The 19,153-nt window shown below is 45.9% G+C and overlaps 1 protein-coding gene across 3 annotated transcripts in view; it reads left to right on the forward strand.

The window, feature by feature from the left end:
- COL7A1 (collagen type VII alpha 1 chain) overlaps positions 1-19,153 on the forward strand; it is a 158,344-nt gene that overhangs the window by 53,326 nt on the left and 85,865 nt on the right. For all 3 annotated transcript variants that reach the window (XM_073644916.1, XM_073644915.1, XM_073644917.1), the window contains exons 21-31: positions 147-272; positions 1,076-1,219; positions 2,436-2,558; positions 2,900-3,046; positions 3,559-3,684; positions 3,884-4,030; positions 4,110-4,246; positions 4,576-4,702; positions 6,883-7,026; positions 7,197-7,363; positions 8,794-8,820. In XM_073644916.1, coding sequence (XP_073501017.1) covers positions 147-272; positions 1,076-1,219; positions 2,436-2,558; positions 2,900-3,046; positions 3,559-3,684; positions 3,884-4,030; positions 4,110-4,246; positions 4,576-4,702; positions 6,883-7,026; positions 7,197-7,363; positions 8,794-8,820 — 1,415 coding nt within the window. The remainder of the gene's footprint in view (positions 1-146; positions 273-1,075; positions 1,220-2,435; positions 2,559-2,899; positions 3,047-3,558; positions 3,685-3,883; positions 4,031-4,109; positions 4,247-4,575; positions 4,703-6,882; positions 7,027-7,196; positions 7,364-8,793; positions 8,821-19,153) is intronic.

A 19,153-nucleotide genomic window follows, 5' to 3' on the forward strand; every position in this document is an offset into this window, starting at 1 on the left:
CTAGGGGGGGCGCTGTTTATGGAAGAATACTGCCATGTTTTCCTAATCCTGGATAAGCTCATAATAGTGTCATGAGTTGCTGTCCTGAAAGGGCATGTAATGTCTTGATGGACCGAGCCTCACCACTATATATATAATTCCTGCAGAAGAAGATTCTGTAGATCAAGTGACCAACCTGCGAAGTTCTTCTATTGGAGAGAATGTGATCCGTCTGGAGTGGAGCCCGGTTCCAAGAGCGACGAGCTATAGGATCACCTGGAGGCGCAGAGATGGTTCGTCAACTACACAATTGTAAAAGTGTATTAGGGCGCATAGCGGCCGAACCTAAAGTGCCTATCGGCCACCCTGTCCCTACCCACATTACATGCACCAACCCGAGACAGACGGCAAACACTACCACTGTCAGCCACTACGCGAAAAGCGACGAGCTATAGGATCACCTGGAGGCGCAGAGATGGTTCGTCAACTACACAATTGTAAAAGTGTATTAGGGTGCATAGTGGCCGAACCTAAAGCGCCTGTCGGCCACCCTGTCCCTACCCACATTACATGCACCAACCCGAGACAGACGGCGAACACTACCACTGTCAGCCACTACGCGAAAAGCGACGAGCTATAGGATCACCTGGAGGCGCAGAGATGGTTCGTCAACTACACAATTGTAAAAGTGTATTAGGGTGCATAGCGGCCGAACCTAAAGCGCCTGTTGGCCACCCTGTCCCTACCCACATTACATGCACCAACCCGAGACAGACGGCGAACACTACCACTGTCAGCCGCTACGCGAAAAGGACATCATTGCAGCACTGTATGGGGGTATTTTTGTGCATGGTATGGCACAATTATTTTAGGACTGTGCGCTATAAAGCCAGGCTGTCCTTCATCCAGGGCAAAAATTGAGTTTGCTGCCTTAGCTCTATCTTCAAATCTGGCCAGGGCAGAGCTTCTTGTTTGTGCCCCTATAGCACCCATTGCACATGTCCCACCAGCCCACCAGGGCACATGTCAGGGGTAGATACTGTATTTTCTCTCCACTGTTACATATGTATTAATACGTTGCACTTTGTATTTCCAGGTGTTGAAGTTTCCAGGTTGGTCACCAGGGACGTCACTTCTATGGACATCCCAGATTTGGTTCCGGGGACGGCCTACACCATCTTTGTCTCAACTCTGATTGGTACGAGAGAGAGTGAACCCATATCCATCGTGGCGCAGACAGGTAACGCCGAGATCCAGATTATTTGGGGAATTAAATTACAGTATTATCAGGACACTATATGGTGGGATTAGGTGAGTTATTGATGACAGCATTATGTGGGAACTATATGGCAGCATTATACGGGAAGTATTTAGATACAACATATTCTTTGAACACCATATGGTGGTATGGTCTGTGTAATTTATGGCAGTATTCAGACACTGCATATTATTTGAATACTATAAAAAGTATTATGTGGGAAGTATTATTTAGATCCGACATATTGTTTGGCCACTATATGTGTTGTTATGTGGGTTATTAATGACAGTATTATGTGGAAACAAAATGGCGGTATAATGTGAAGTATTATACAAATACAATGTATTATTTAAGCGCTATATGGAGATAGTATGTGAGTTATTATGTGGGAACAAGATGGCAGTATTATGTGGCATGTATTATTTACGGTATATACTACATATTTTTGCATACTATATAGCAGTATTATGTGGGAAGTATTATTTAAATATTTCATATTATTTAGACACCATATGACAGTATTATGTCAGTTATTAGGTATTATGTGGAAACAATATGGTAGTATTATGTGTGAGGTATTATATACATATTACATATTTTTGGTCACAATGTAGTGGTATTATGTGGGAAGTATTTTTTACATACAGCATATTTTTGACACTATATGGTGGTTTGTATAAGTTATTAGGTATTATGTTAGAGCAAGATAGCAGTATTATATAGGAAGTATTATATAGATACTACTACCTATTATTTGGATGCCATATGGTGGTGTAATGTGGGTTATTTATGGCAATGTGGGAACTAGGTGGCAGTAATATATAGGAATTATTATGACGATACAACATATTATTTGGACACTATATAGTGGTATTAGGTGCAAAATATTGTTTAGATATTGCATATTATTTGGACTCCATATGGAGATATTATGTGAGTTATTAGGCATTACATGGGAACAAGATGACAGTATATTGTATAAAGTAAGGTATTATACTGATACTACACATTATTTGGATACCATACGTTGGTATTATGTGATTAATTAATGGTAGTAGTATATTTAGAAGCTAAGTATTATCTGCACACTATATAGCGGTATTATGTGGGTTATTTCTGGTAGTATATGGCATCATCTGTGGTATTCTAGAAAGTTTTCTAATCCTCTGACATGTGATTTCTTCCCATTCTCTTGCAGCTCGTCAGGAGGTTGGTGCTGTGACAAGTCTGCGGATATTTGAGAGCCACAATATTATAAGGGTGACATGGGTTGGCGTGCAAGGAGCCACAGCCTATAAAATCTCCTGGATCCCTGAGAGAGGTATGAGGTCTATATTACTTTACTTTTCAGATTTGCATCATAATAAACTCATAATACTGTATCATGATAGGTGGTAAAACTATAGAGCGCTCTATAGACATACAGTATATGGGAATGCTACTTGCCCAAAACCCAATTTTTAGCATTACCTTTAGCAAAATCTGCAGCATATGATGTCATTGTGAATGTTGTTTAAATTCACACATACATAAATTGGGATCTGCAAATGGTCATGACTCTCGCGGTGCGGCTGGATTACATTGCACCATTTTCAAGTTGCACTAATGGGATGCGTCAATGCGTCAATTCCAAAGCTCAATGACCTGATGATATTTTTGTAGGTGGTACTGAACAATCTAAAGAGGTGCCAGGTAATGCCAACACATTCGAGCTGGTGAACCTGGAGCCTGGTATACGATACGTTGTCAAAGTCACGGCACTGGTGGGCAATCGTCAGGGAGAACCGGTGTCTTCGAGCGTCACAACACGTGAGTAAATTGGGATGTAATGGAAGTTCCTCCTCAAAACCAGTCTATCTGATTTAATGGAGTAGTGGTGCGTATTTAACTTCCTTTCTATCAACTAAGAAGTGGTTAACAAATGCAACATAGGAGGTGTGCATACCAGAAAGGGGGTCCTAACTAAAATAAAAAATGAGACTATCTTGCTAGTACTGATTCTTGATGCAAAAATACTGCAAGAACTGCTCTTGGTCACCAGTAATGGTAGTAGAGCTATTAGCTGGACTCATTGCCCCTTGCATTGCCTGTTCAGGGGCTGCATAAGGCTTTTTAATAGTTATTGAGTCCACCATGCAAAAGTTTATTCTGTCCAGAAAAACAACTTTTTGAGAAGCCCACCCCTTAATTTCCATGAAAACCTATGCATGCTGGCCACCTTTTCTGAGACAGCCTCCCTAGTAGAAGACCACTTTTGATGGCCATGTTGGTCGGTGGTCTCAAAGAGGTTTCACAATATGTTTGATCTTGTGTCTTTCCAGCGGATATACCAGTAAATCCTGTGCGAGATCTCAGAGTAATGGATGTAACACGTCAACGGGTGAGACTTACGTGGTCCGCAGTCTCCGGAAGCACCGGGTACCGTATCTACTGGAGACGGGCAGACGGTACGTTCAAGACTAGCCATAACTACCTCCTGAGTAGGGGGGTCTTCTAGTTATGGGTGCAAGCTGGTGGTAGAGAAGGAGCAAATCCTGCCCCCTATAGAGATGGAAGGGTACAGCCTATGGTGAAGTCATATCTTGTCTCGTATATGTTGCATTGCATGTTCTGTATTAGTTTTAGCTTTTATTTTCCATTTTGAAGGTGGCCCCGAATCGAGCCGCGCGGTGTCTGGAGACGTGAGGTACTACGAAATAGACAACCTTCTACCCGGCGCCCGTTATCAGTTCCGTGTGGTATCACTTGTCGGGAGCCGGGAGAGTGAAGCGGAGTCAGTCTTGGACAACACCGGTCAGTTTATTTATCGGAGCACACTTATGAGGCCACAAGGAAAATATCTTTCATTATTCTTTTTTTTTTTTCTCCTCAGCCTGTGGGACGGGAAAGACAGACATTGTATTCATGGTGCACACAACTCAGGATAATCAGTACAACGAGGAGGCCATTAAGAGATTCCTCTCGCAGGCCGTGTCCTCGGTGGGGCAGCTGGGATCGGAGGCTACACAGGTATTTCTGAATGACGGGATGAAAAGATTGTGATGAGCACATCCGAGTCACATATGTCACCTCCATTAGATTTCCATTCACATTTGTGGGAGCAATGGTTGGCTGGAAATTTAACATGGCGTCACCATTGCATGTAGCATCTTCTGATGTAGCCCTATGAGAATAATGGCGTCTTGCACAGACATATTAGTTTATGCTGCTGCCATTTTTGCAGCATTGTGCCCCTCAATTACATGAGACAGGGTGTAGCAGCACCTTCGGCCCTCATAGTTATCCCTATCCTTATCCATTTTGTTTTTTTCTAACTCTTTATTTTCTCTCTATTTCAGATTGCAATTGGGGCCTACAGCTTCCGGCAGCGCCCATCTGTCCTACTGAACCGATCCAGCGAACTGCGGACAGTTCTGCAGCAAATCCAAAACATCCCATTCTCTGATCCCAGTGGGACAACTATTGGTAATGATTTAACTGTGTCACATATTATTAAGATATCTTCCTTCATGGGCGCCGCTCAACTAATGGTTGTATACACATGTAGGCCTCATTTATTAAAACCATCTTGGTTGCCCATAGCAACAAATCAAAGTGCAGCTTTCATTTCTCCTGAGCAGTTAACAGCCAATCACAGTGCATCTTTCATTTCTCCTGAGCAGTCAACAGCCAATCACAGTGCAGCTTTCATTTTTCCAGAGTAGTTTAAGAAATGAAAGCTGGGCTCTGATTGGTTGCTATGGGCAGCAATCACAGTTTGAATAAGTGAGACCCCCTGATAGCCTATAATGTAAAATAATCAATTTTAGGTAGAAATTCTGAGCTCTGCTGGAGTAAATATATGTAGCATGGGCAACCAGACCAAGTAACCATAAACACCCACCATAGATACAGGATATGCCTTTATTACTTTCCTTCCATATAAAAGAAGAAGCCTATTCTATTTAACGTCCTGCCACCCACCCTGTAATGGTAACCAATATATAACACAGTGACTGCAGAATAGTGAGTGCAGCTCTGGAGTATAATACAGGATGTAACTCAGGATCAGTACAAGATCAGTAATGTAATGTATGTACACAGTGACTGCACCAGCAGAATAGTGAGTGCAGCTCTGGAGTATAATACAGGATGTAACTCAGGATCAGTAATGTAATGTATGTACACAGTGACTGCACCAGCAGAATAGTGAGTGCAGCTCTGGAGTATAATACAGGATGTAACTCAGGATCAGTAATCTAATGTATGTACACAGTGACTGCACCAGCAGAATAGTGAGTGCAGCTCTGGAGGATAATACAGGATGTAACTCAGGATCAGTAATCTAATGTATGTACACAGTGACTGCACCAGCAGAATAGTGAGTGCAGCTCTGGAGTATAATACAGGATCAGTAATGTAATGTATGTACACAGTGACTCCACCAGCAGAAAAGTGAGTGCAGCTCTGGAGTATAATACAGGATGTAACTCAGAATCAGTACAGGATCAGTAATGCAATGTATGTACACAGTGACTGCACAAGCAGAATAGTGAGTGCAGCTCTGGAGTATAATGCAGTATGTAACTCAGGATCAGTACAGTATCAGTACAGGATCAGTAATGTATGTACACAGTGCCTGCACCAGCAGAATAGTGAGTGCAGCTCTGGAGTATAATGCAGTATGTAACTCAGGATCAGTACAGGATCAGTAATGTAATGTATGTACACAGTGACTGCACCAGCAGAATAGTGAGTGCAGCTCTGGAGTATAATACAGGATGTAACTCAGGATCAGTACAGGATCAGTAATGTAATGTATGTACACAGTGACTGCACCAGCAGAATAGTGAGTGCAGCTCTGGAGTATAATACAGGATGTAACTCAGGATCAGTAATGTAATGTATGTACACAGTGACTGCACCAGCAGAATAGTGAGTGCAGCTCTGGAGTATAATACAGGATGTAACTCAGGATCAGTAATGTAATGTATGTACACAGTGACTGCACCAGCAGAATAGTGAGTGCAGCTCTGTAGTATAATACAGGATCAGTAATGTAATGTATGTACACAGTGACTCCACCAGCAGAACAGTGAGTGCAGCTCTGGAGTATAATACAGGATGTAACTCAGAATCAGTACAGGATCAGTAATGCAATGTATGTACACAGTGACTGCACAAGCAGAATAGTGAGGGCAGCTCTGGAGTATAATACAGTATGTAACTCAGGATCAGTACAGGATCAGTAATGTAATGTATGTACACAGTGACTGCACCAGCAGAATAGTGAGTGCAGCTCTGGAGTATAATACAGGATGTAACTCAGGATCAGTACAGGATCAGTAATGTAATGTATGTACACAGTGACTGCACCAGCAGAATAACGAGTGCAGCTCTGGAGTATAATACAGGATGTAACTCAGGATCAGTAATGTAATGTATGTACACAGTGACTGCACCAGCAGAATAGTGAGTGCAGCTCTGGAGTATAATACAGGATGTAACTCAGAATCAGTACAGGATCAGTAATGTAATGTATGTACACAGTGACTGCACAAGCAGAATAGTGAGTGCAGCTCTGGAGTATAATGCAGTATGTAATTTGGGATTATAGCCTTTATTGCGCCTAAACATATTCACATATTTCTTTTGCTCTTCTTCAGGTGGTGCCATTGACTTTGCAAGAAATTATCTATTCACCCCGGCCTACGGTAGAAGACAGAATGTTCCCGGTGTTCTGGTAATTCTTGCAGATAGTCCATCATCTGATGATACTCTACAGGCAGCAAACGCCATCAAAGCTACAGGTAAATATAACAGAGCCATCATGTCAGCACTCGCCAGCAACGGCTATAAGGATAGATCTCTGTATATCTCTAACTGCAGGACAGCACCAGATTGGAGCTTAAAGCTACTCGCTGAGGTTGATGGGAGTTGTAGTTGAACATCCTGACGTCACCTCTTTGCATTTTTCCAGGTATTCGGGTTTTGGCAGTAGGAACGGATGGAGCCGATCAGGAGCAGTTACGTAGAGTAGTCTCAGGTCAGAACCAGAGGAATTTCTTCTACACGGCGGATGCGGGAAACTTGAACAGCCTCTCGGATCCACTAGCGGAGGCGATATGTTCTGTCAGCCAAGTCCAAGTAAGTTCTCGGTCAGCACATTAATAGAAAGTGATCCAAATGCAATCAACTATTCCCTGTTATCAGCCTGTTGGGGATGGGGACTGTAGTTATCTTCTACTGCATGAATGACAAAGATAAGTGCGGAGATTGTTCAGAGACATTGGACATCCATATACAGTGTAAGCAGAAAAGTATGTGCCCCCCACATCCGCCTCCAGGAGCTTTTCTCACCTCGCTTACTACAGCCATAGACATTAATATGGATTCGCCCCTCTGCAGATATAACGGTTCCCGCTTTTCTGGGAAGGATTTCTACAAGCGTCTGTGGGAATTTTTGCCCCTTTATCCAGAAGAGCATTTGTGAGGTCAAAGCCTGATATTGAGGAGAGGCCGGGAGCACAATCTCAGAGGTGTTGGATAGGAGCTTGGTGTGGCCGGTCATGTTCTTCCACCAAACTCCCCCAACCATGTCTGTATTGACCTTGTGCACTGGCTAAGGTCGACCCCCAATAGCAAGCCCATAGCATTATCCTCCTCCACCATCTGTACAGCGGGCACAATGCAATCAGGGGGTAACATTCTCCTCGAATCACCAAACCCAGACTCCTCCATCAGATGCCAGATAGAGAAGTGCGATCCGTCACTGCACAGAATACGTCTCCTCCACAGTCCAGTGGTGGCGGCTTTACACCACTCCATCCGATCCTCGGCATTGTGCTTGGTGATGTACGGCTGCATGCAGCTGCTTGGCCATGAAGCTCCCGGCGGGGGCGCAGTGTTTGTGCTGATACCAGAGGAGGTCTGGACTCTGCAGTTATGGGGTCAGCAGAGCGGTGGTGATTTTTATGCCCTCTGCTCCTCAACACTCTGCACCCCCCCCCCGCTCTGTAACGTTCCGGGGTCTCCCCTTTGTGGCTGAGTTGCTGCAGTTCCTTCCACTTCTCAATAATATCACAGGTGATGGGAGGAAGATTTAGGGGGAAGAAATTTTATGAACGGACTTGTTACCCCGGTGGCTCCTATTACAGGACCGCGATGGTATCAGGGGGCTCTGCACCACCGGACATTCTGTAATGTTAGGAAAGGCAGATGGCATGGCGAGGGGCCAGAGGTTATACACTGGGGTGGAGGGCCGATGGCTATACACTGGGGCGGGGGGCCGATGGCTCTACACTGGGGCGGGGAGCCAGAGGTCATACACTGAGGGGTGAAGGACCGCATGTTATACACTGGGGGCAGTACGGCTGAATATTATACATTAGGGGCAGATGTTATACACTGGGGGCAATGGACTGGATGAGATGTTAAATGATTAAGACGTGTTGCCAATACTTTTCTCCATGTAGTTTATGTGACTGATATCAGCTGCTCCGCATATAACGCTCCAGCACCAGATACTAACAATAACGTCTGACATTGGGTGATGATGATTATTATTGTTCTTCTAGGAGCCCTGTACGGTGCAGTGCCCGAGGGTGAGTATCACAAATGACCAATTATCCTCATCACAACATAAAACATTACAATTTAATGGACCTTTAGCTTGAAATGCGAAAACATGATCTATCTGGACAAATGAATGCCCCGACTGGGCAATGGAAGTACCAGCCTATGATTAGGATTCTGATTGTCCCAGTTGGACTATGCACTGACTTCATTCATAGTTGCTGATTGTCAGGATTTGTTCCCTAGGAGAATCAGGTTTGGTGGGTGCAAAGCACGGCGTAGAAAAACTGTGAGCATAAACCTTCAAGTAGTGTTACTACCCCATAATGACATCCAGAGTGATGGCGCCACAGTGCAGGGAGCCCCCATTAACAACTGCTGAATGCCCTGGTGGACACAGACAGAAAAGGGCCCCTGTGTAAGAACAATATATGGGCCCTGTGCAGCCCAAGAGCTCCTAGACTTACAGCCTATTAGTGACGCCCATACTATTAGATTAGGCGGGCTGTCCAGCACTATATAAGTGCACCCCATGAGGACAGACACCCCAGTTTACAACCTATAATTAGTGCCAGCCTGCTTTCACCCAGTGCCCTTATTGAGGCAGGAGAGACCACACCTACAGCTCTAGAATGCCCCAATGACAATACCATAGTACTCCATTGACATGACAGCCGCCATTTACAGCACAAGAGTGCCATTTTGCCCAAATAAACAGTGCTAAAAAAAAAACATTCACATTTTCAGGGTCCCTCCTTAAATAGTGCCAATGGACCTCATTAACAGTTCCATAAACAGTGCCCAAGGACCATGTAACAATGTCAGAGCCCCTCTAAACAGTGCAAACTTTCACCAGTGCCAACCCAAAAGTTCCTCAATAATAATGGCAAAATACAGCACTAAAGTGCTGCATTATCAGCACCAGAGTGCCCATATTCCATCAATAGAGTGCTCGCATTGTTAGCACCAGAGTGCCCATATTACCATCAATAGAGTGCCTGTATTGGAAGCACCAGAGTTCCCATATTTCCATCAATAGAGTGCCCGTATTAGTAGCACCAGAGTGCCCATATTTCCATCATTAGAGTGCCCGCATTGTTAGCACCAGAGTTCCCATATTTCCATCAATAGAGTGCCCGTATTGGTAGCACCAGAGTGCCCATATTTCCATCAATAGAGTGCCCGCATTGGTAGCACCAGAGTGCCCATATTTCCATCAATAGAGTGCCCGTATTGGTAGCACCAGAGTGCCCATATTTCCATCAATAGAGTGCCCGCATTGTTAGCACCAGAGTTCCCATATTTCCATCAATAGAGTGCCCGCATTGTTAGCACCAGAGTGTCCATATTTCCATCAATAGGCTGCCCGTATTGGTAGCACCAGAGTGCCCATATTTTCATCAATAGAGTGCCCGCATTGTTAGCACCAGAGTGCCCATATTTCCATCAATAGAGTGCCCGCATCGGTAGAACCAGAGTGCCCATATTTCCATCAATAGAGTGCCCGTACTGGTAGCACCAGAGTGCCCATATTTCCATCAATAGAGTGCCCGCATTGGTAGCACCAGAGTTCCCATATTTCCATCAATAGAGTGCCCGCATTGGTAGCACCAGAGTGTCCATATTTCCATCAATAGAGTGCCTGCTTTGGTAGCACCAGAGTGCCCATATTTCCATCAATAGAGTGCCCGCTTTGGTAGCACCAGAGTGCCCATATTTCCTAGAGTGCCCGCTTTAGTACCACCAGAGTGCCCATATTTCCATCAATAGAGTGCCTGCTTTGGTAGCACCAGAGTGCCCATATTTCCATCAATAGAGTGCCCGCATTGGTTGCAACAGAGTGTCCATATTTCCATCAATAGAGTGCCCTCATTGGTAGCACCAGAGTGCCCATAATTCCATCAATAGAGTGCCTGCTTTGGTAGCACCAGAGTGCCCATATTTCCTTTAATAGAGTGCTCACTTTGGTAGCACCAGAGTGCCCATATTTCCATCAATAGAGTGCTCGCTTTGGTAGCACCAGAGTGCCCATATTTCCTAGAGTGCCCGCTTTGGTAGCACCAAAGTGCCCATATTTCCATCAATAGAGTGCCCGCTTTGGTAGCACCAGAGTGCCCATATTTCCATCAATAGAGTGCCCGCATTGTTAGCACCAGAGTGCCCATATTTCCATCAACAGAGTGCCCGCTTTGGTAGCACCAGAGTGCCTATATTACCATCAATAGAGTGCTCGCATTGTTAGCACCAGAGTGCCCATATTTCCATCAATAGAGTGCCCGCTTTGGTAGCACCATAGTGCCCATATTTCCCATCAATAGAGTGCCCGCATTGGTAGCACCAGAGTGCCCATATTTCCTAGAGTACCCGTTTTGGTACCACCAGAGTGCCCATATTTCCATCAATAGAGTGCCCGCTTTGGTAGCTCCAGAGTGCCCATATTTCCATCAATAGAGTGCCCGCTTTGGTAGCTCCAGAGTGCCCATATTTCCCATCAATAGAGTGCCGGCTTTGGTAGCACCAGAGTGCCCATATTTCCATCAATAGAGTGCCTGCATTGTTAGCACCAGAGTGCCCATATTTCCATCAATAGAGTGCCCGCATTGGTAGCACCAGAGTGCCCATATTTCCTAGAGTGCCCGCTTTGGTACCACCAGAGTGCCCATATTTCCATCAATAGAGAGCCCGCTTTGGTAGCACCAGAGTGCCCATATTTCCATCAATAGAGTGCCCGCTTTGGTAGCTCCAGAGTGCCCATATTTCCCATCAATAGAGTGCCCACTTTGGTAGCACCAGAGTGCCCATATTTCCATCAATAGACTGCCCGTATTGGTAGCACCAGAGTGCCCATATTTTCATCAATAGAGTGCCCGCATTGTTAGCACCAGAGTGCCCATATTTCCATCAATAGAGTGCCCGCTTTGGTAGCACCAGAGTGCCCATATTTCCATTAATAGAGTGCCCGCTTTGGTAGCACCAAAGTGCCCATATTTCCATCAATAGAGTGCCCGCATTGTTAGCACCAGAGTTCCCATATTTCCATCAATAGAGTGCCCGCATTGTTAGCACCAGAGTGTCCATATTTCCATCAATAGACTGCCCGTATTGGTAGCACCAGAGTGCCCATATTTTCATCAATAGAGTGCCCGCATTGTTAGCACCAGAGTGCCCATATTTCCATCAATAGAGTGCCCGCATTGGTAGAACCAGAGTGCCCATATTTCCATCAATAGAGTGCCCGTACTGGTAGCACCGAAGTCCCATATTTCCATCAATAGAGTGCCCGCATTGGTAGCACCAGAGTTCCCATATTTCCATCAATAGAGTGCCCGCATTGGTAGCACCAGAGTGTCCATATTTCCATCAATAGAGTGCCCGCATTGGTAGCACCAGAGTGCCCATAATTCCATCAATAGAGTGCCTGCTTTGGTAGCACCAGAGTGCCCATATTTCCATCAATAGAGTGCCCGCTTTGGTAGCACCAGAGTGCCCATATTTCCTAGAGTGCCCGCTTTAGTACCACCAGAGTGCCCATATTTCCATCAATAGAGTGCCCGCTTTGGTAGCACCAGAGTGCCCATATTTCCATCAATAGAGTGCCCGCATTGGTAGCACCAGAGTGTCCATATTTCCATCAATAGAGTGCCCGCATTGGTAGCACCAGAGTGCCCATAATTCCATCAATAGAGTGCCTGCTTTGGTAGCACCAGAGTGCCCATATTTCCTTTAATAGAGTGCCCACTTTGGTAGCACCAGAGTGCCCATATTTCCATCAATAGAGTGCCCGCTTTGGTAGCACCAGAGTGCCCATATTTCCTAGAGTGCCCGCTTTGGCACCACCAGAGTGCCCATAATTCCATCAATAGAGTGCCGCATTGGTAGCACCAGAGTGCCCATAATTCCATCAATAGAGTGCCTGCTTTGGTAGCACCAGAGTGCCCATATTTCCTTTAATAGAGTGCCCACTTTGGTAGCACCAGAGTGCCCATATTTCCATCAATAGAGTGCCCGCTTTGGTAGCACCAGAGTGCCCATATTTCCTAGAGTGCCCGCTTTGGCACCACCAGAGGGCCCATATTTCCATCAATAGAGTGCCCGCTTTGGTAGCACCAGAGTGCCCATATTTCCATTAATAGAGTGCCCGCTTTGGTAGCACCAAAGTGCCCAAATTTCCATCAATAGAGTGCCCGCATTGTTAGCACCAGAGTTCCCATATTTCCATCAATAGAGTGCCCGCATTGTTAGCAACAGAGTGTCCATATTTCCATCAATAGACTGCCCGTAATGGTAGCACCAGAGTGCCCATATTTTCATCAATAGAGTGCCCGCATTGTTAGCACCAGAGTGCCCATATTTCCATCAATAGAGTGCCCGCATCGGTAGAACCAGAGTGCCCATATTTCCATCAATAGAGTGCCCGTACTGGTAGCACAGAGTGCCCATATTTCCATCAATAGAGTGCCCGCATTGGTAGCACCAGAGTTCCCATATTTCCATCAATAGAGTGCCCGCATTGGTAGCACCAGAGTGTCCATATTTCCATCAATAGAGTGCCCGCATTGGTAGCACCAGAGTGCCCATAATTCCATCAATAGAGTGCCTGCTTTGGTAGCACCAGAGTGCCCATATTTCCATCAATAGAGTGCCCGCTTTGGTAGCACCAGAGTGCCCATATTTCCTAGAGTGCCCGCTTTAGTACCACCAGAGTGCCCATATTTCCATCAATAGAGTGCCTGCTTTGGTAGCACCAGAGTGCCCATATTTCCATCAATAGAGTGCCCGCATTGGTTGCACCAGAGTGTCCATATTTCCATCAATAGAGTGCCCTCATTGGTAGCACCAGAGTGCCCATAATTCCATCAATAGAGTGCCTGCTTTGGTAGCACCAGAGTGCCCATATTTCCTTTAATAGAGTGCTCACTTTGGTAGCACCAGAGTGCCCATATTTCCATCAATAGAGTGCTCGCTTTGGTAGCACCAGAGTGCCCATATTTCCTAGAGTGCCCGCTTTGGTAGCACCAAAGTGCCCATATTTCCATCAATAGAGTGCCCGCTTTGGTAGCACCAGAGTGCCCATATTTCCATCAATAGAGTGCCCGCATTGTCAGCACCAGAGTGCCCATATTTCCATCAACAGAGTGCCCGCTTTGGTAGCACCAGAGTGCCTATATTACCATCAATAGAGTGCTCGCATTGTTAGCACCAGAGTGCCCATATTTCCATCAATAGAGTGCCCGCTTTGGTAGCACCATAGTGCCCATATTTCCCATCAATAGAGTGCCCGCATTGGTAGCACCAGAGTTCACATATTTCCTAGAGTACCCGCTTTGGTACCACCAGAGTGCCCATATTTCCATCAATAGAGTGCCCGCTTTGGTAGCTCCAGAGTGCCCATATTTCCATCAATAGAGTGCCCGCTTTGGTAGCTCCAGAGTGCCCATATTTCCCATCAATAGAGTGCCCGTATTGGTAGCACCAGAGTGCCCATATTTCCTAGAGTACCCGCTTTGGTACCACCAGAGTGCCCATATTTCCATCAATAGAGTGCCCACTTTGGTAGCACCAGAGTGCCCATATTTCCATCAATAGAGTGCCCGCTTTGGTAGCACCAGAGTGCCCATATTTCCATCAATAGAGTGCCTGCATTCGTAGCACCAGAGTGCCCATATTTCCATCAATAGACTGCCCGTATTGGTAGCACCAGAGTGCCCATATTTTCATCAATAGAGTGCCCGCATTGTTAGCACCAGAGTGCCCATATTTCCATCAATAGAGTGCCCGCTTTGGTAGCACCAGAGTGCCCATATTTCCCTTAATAGAGTGCCCGCTTTGGTAGCACCAAAGTGCCCATATTTCCATCAATAGAGTGCCCGCATTGTTAGCACCAGAGTTCCCATATTTCCATCAATAGAGTGCCCGCATTGTTAGCACCAGAGTGTCCATATTTCCATCAATAGACTGCCCGTATTGGTAGCACCCCATAATTCCATCAATAGAGTGCCTGCTTTGGTAGCACCAGAGTGCCCATATTTCCATCAATAGAGTGCCCGCTTTGGTAGCACCAGAGTGCCCATATTTCCTAGAGTGCCCGCTTTAGTACCACCAGAGTGCCCATATTTCCATCAATAGAGTGCCTGCTTTGGTAGCACCAGAGTGCCCATATTTCCATCAATAGAGTGCCCGCATTGGTTGCACCAGAGTGTCCATATTTCCATCAATAGAGTGCCCGCATTGGTTGCACCAGAGTGTCCATATTTCCATCAATAGAGTGCCTGCTTTGGTAGCACCAGAGTGCCCATATTTCCTTTAATAGAGTGCACGCTTTGGTAGCACCAGAGTGCCCATATTTCCTAGAGTGCCCGCTTTGGTAGCACCAAAGTGCCCATATTTCCATCAATAGAGTGCCCGCTTTGGTAGCACCAGAGTGCCCATATTTCCATCAATAGAGTGCCCGCATTGTTAGCACCAGAGTGCCCATATTTCCATTAATAGAGTGCCCACTTTGGTAGCACCAGAGTGCCCATATTTCCATCAACAGAGTGCCCGCTTTGGTAGCACCAGAGTGCCTATATTACCATCAATAGAGTGCTCGCATTGTTAGCACCAGAGTGCCCATATTTCCATCAATAGAGTGCCCGCTTTGGTAGCACCATAGTGCCCATATTTCCCATCAATAGAGTGCCCGCATTGGTAGCACCAGAGTGCCCATATTTCCTAGAGTACCCGCTTTGGTACCACCAGAGTGCCCATATTTCCATCAATAGAGTGCCCACTTTGGTAGCACCAGAGTGCCCATATTTCCATCAATAGAGTGCCCGCTTTGGTAGCACCAGAGTGCCCATATTTCCATCAATAGAGTGCCTGCATTGTTAGCACCAGAGTGCCCATATTTCCATCAATAGAGTGCCCGCATTGGTAGCACCAGAGTGCCCATATTTCCTAGAGTGCTCGCTTTGGTACCACCAGAGTGCCCATATTTCCATCAATAGAGAGCCCGCTTTGGTAGCACCAGAGTGCCCATATTTCCATCAATAGAGTGCCCGCTTTGGTAGCTCCAGAGTGCCCATATTTCCCATCAATAGAGTGCTTGTATTGGTAGCACCAGAGTGCCCATATTTCCTAGAGTACCCACTTTGGTACCACCAGAGTGCCCATATTTCCATCAATAGAGTGCCCACTTTGGTAGCACCAGAGTGCCCATATTTCCATCAATAGAGTGCCCGCTTTGGTAGCACCAGAGTGCCCATATTTCCATCAATAGAGTGCCTGCATTGTTAGCACCAGAGTGCCCATAATTCCATCAATAGAGTGCCTGCTTTGGTAGCACCAGAGTGCCCATATTTCCATTAATAGAGTGCCCGCTTTGGTAGCACCAGAGTGCCCATATTTCCTAGAGTGCCCGCTTTGGTACCACCAGAGTGCCCATATTTCCATCAATAGAGTGCCCGCTTTGGTAGCACCAGAGTGCACATATTTCCATTAATAGAGTGCCTGCTCTGGTAGCACCAGAGTACCCATATTTCCATCAATAGAGTGCACACTTTGGTAGCACCAGAGTGCACATATTTCCATCAATAGAGTGCCCATTTTGGCAGCACCAGAGTGCCCATATTTCCATCAACAGAGTGGCCGCTTTGGTAGCACCAGAGTGCCTATATTACCATCAATAGAGTGCTCACATTGTTAGCACCAGAGTGCCCATATTTCCAGTAATAGAGTGCCTGTATTGGTAGCACCAGAGTGCCCATATTTCCATCAATAGAGTGCCTGCATTGTTAGCACCAGAGTGCCCATATTTCCATTAATAGAGTGTCCACTTTGGTAGCACCAGCGTGCACATATTTCCATCAATAGAGTGCCCATTTTGATAGCACCAGAGTGCCCATATTTCCATCAACAGAGTGCCCGCTTTGGTAGCACCAGAGTGCCTATATTACCATCAATAGAGTGCTCGCATTGTTAGCACCAGAGTACCCATATTTCCATCAATAGAATGCCCGCTTTGGTAGCACCATAGTGCCCATATTTCCCATCAATAGAGTGCCCGTATTGGTAGCACCAGAGTGCCCATATTTCCATTAATAGAGTGTCCACTTTGGTAGCACCAGAGTGCACATATTTCCATCAATAGAGTGCCCATTTTGGTAGCACCAGAGTGCCCATATTTCCATCAATAGAGTGCCCGCTTTGGTAGCACCAGAGTGCATATATTACCATCAATAGAGTGCTCGCATTGTTAGCACCAGAGTGCCCATATTTCCATCAATAGAATGCCCGCTTTGGTAGCACCATGCTGCCCATATTTCCCATCAATAGAGTGCCCGTATTGGTAGCACCAGAGTGCCCATATTCCCATCAATAGAGTGCCCGCTTTGGTAACACCAGAGTGCCCATATTTCCATCAATAGAGTGCCCGCTTTGGTAGCACCAGAGTGCCCATATTTCCATCAATAGAGTGCCCGCTTTGTTAGCACCAGAGTGCCTATATTACCATCAATAGAGTGCTCGCATTGTTAGCACCAGAGTGCCCATATTTCCATTAATAGAGTGCCTGTATTGGTAGCACCAGAGTGCCCATATTTCCATCAACAGAGTGCCCGCTTTGGTAGCACCAGAGTGCCCATAATTCCATCAATAGAGTGCCCGCTTTGGTAGCACCAGAGTGCCCATATTTCCATCAACAGAGTGCCCACTTTGGTAGCACCAGAGTTTCTATATTACCATCAATAGAGTGCTCGCATTGTTAGCACCAGAGTGCCCATATATCCATTAATAGAGTGCCTGTATTGGTAGCACCAGAGTGCCCATATTTCCATCAACAGATTGCCCGCTTTGGTAGCACCAGAGTGCCCATAATTCCATCAATAGAGTGCCTGTATTGGTAGCACCAGAGTGCCCATATTTCCATTAATAGAGTGCCCACTTTGGTAGCACCATAGTGCCCATATTTCCCATCAATGGAGTGCTTATATTGGTAGCACCAGAGTGCCCATATTTCCATTAATAGAGTGCCCGCTTTGGTAGCACCAGAGTGGCCGTATTACCAGCATCAGTGGCCACATTCACAGATCCACAGTGCTCACATTAACATCACCAGAGTGCCCATATTTCCATCAATAGAGTGCCCGCTTTGGTAGCACCAGAGTGCCCATAATTCCATCAATAGAGTGCCTGTTTTGGTAGCACCAGAGTGCACATATTTCCATCAATAGAGTGCCCATTTTGGCAGCACCAGAGTGCCCATATTTCCATCAACAGAGTGGCCGCTTTGGTAGCACCAGAGTGCCTATATTACCATCAATAGAGTGCTCACATTGTTAGCACCAGAGTGCCCATATTTCCAGTAATAGAGTGCCTGTATTGGTAGCACCAGAGTGCCCATATTTCCATCAATAGAGTGCCTGCATTGTTAGCACCAGAGTGCCCATATTTCCATTAATAGAGTGTCCACTTTGGTAGCACCAGCGTGCACATATTTCCATCAATAGAGTGCCCATTTTGATAGCACCAGAGTGCCCATATTTCCATCAACAGAGTGCCCGCTTTGGTAGCACCAGAGTGCCTATATTACCATCAATAGAGTGCTCGCATTGTTAGCACCAGAGTACCCATATTTCCATCAATAGAATGCCCGCTTTGGTAGCACCATAGTGCCCATATTTCCCATCAATAGAGTGCCCGTATTGGTAGCACCAGAGTGCCCATATTTCCATTAATAGAGTGTCCACTTTGGTAGCACCAGAGTGCACATATTTCCATCAATAGAGTGCCCATTTTGGTAGCACCAGAGTGCCCATATTTCCATCAATAGAGTGCCCGCTTTGGTAGCACCAGAGTGCATATATTACCATCAATAGAGTGCTCGCATTGTTAGCACCAGAGTGCCCATATTTCCATCAATAGAATGCCCGCTTTGGTAGCACCATGCTGCCCATATTTCCCATCAATAGAGTGCCCGTATTGGTAGCACCAGAGTGCCCATATTCCCATCAATAGAGTGCCCGCTTTGGTAACACCAGAGTGCCCATATTTCCATCAATAGAGTGCCCGCTTTGGTAGCACCAGAGTGCCCATATTTCCATCAATAGAGTGCCCGCTTTGTTAGCACCAGAGTGCCTATATTACCATCAATAGAGTGCTCGCATTGTTAGCACCAGAGTGCCCATATTTCCATTAATAGAGTGCCTGTATTGGTAGCACCAGAGTGCCCATATTTCCATCAACAGAGTGCCCGCTTTGGTAGCACCAGAGTGCCCATAATTCCATCAATAGAGTGCCCGCTTTGGTAGCACCAGAGTGCCCATATTTCCATCAACAGAGTGCCCACTTTGGTAGCACCAGAGTTTCTATATTACCATCAATAGA

Source organism: Phyllobates terribilis, unplaced genomic scaffold (assembly GCF_046119375.1).
Source record: "Phyllobates terribilis strain yellow unplaced genomic scaffold, ASM4611937v1 Scaffold_8__6_contigs__length_399053987, whole genome shotgun sequence".
Lineage (NCBI taxonomy): Eukaryota > Metazoa > Chordata > Amphibia > Anura > Dendrobatidae > Phyllobates > Phyllobates terribilis.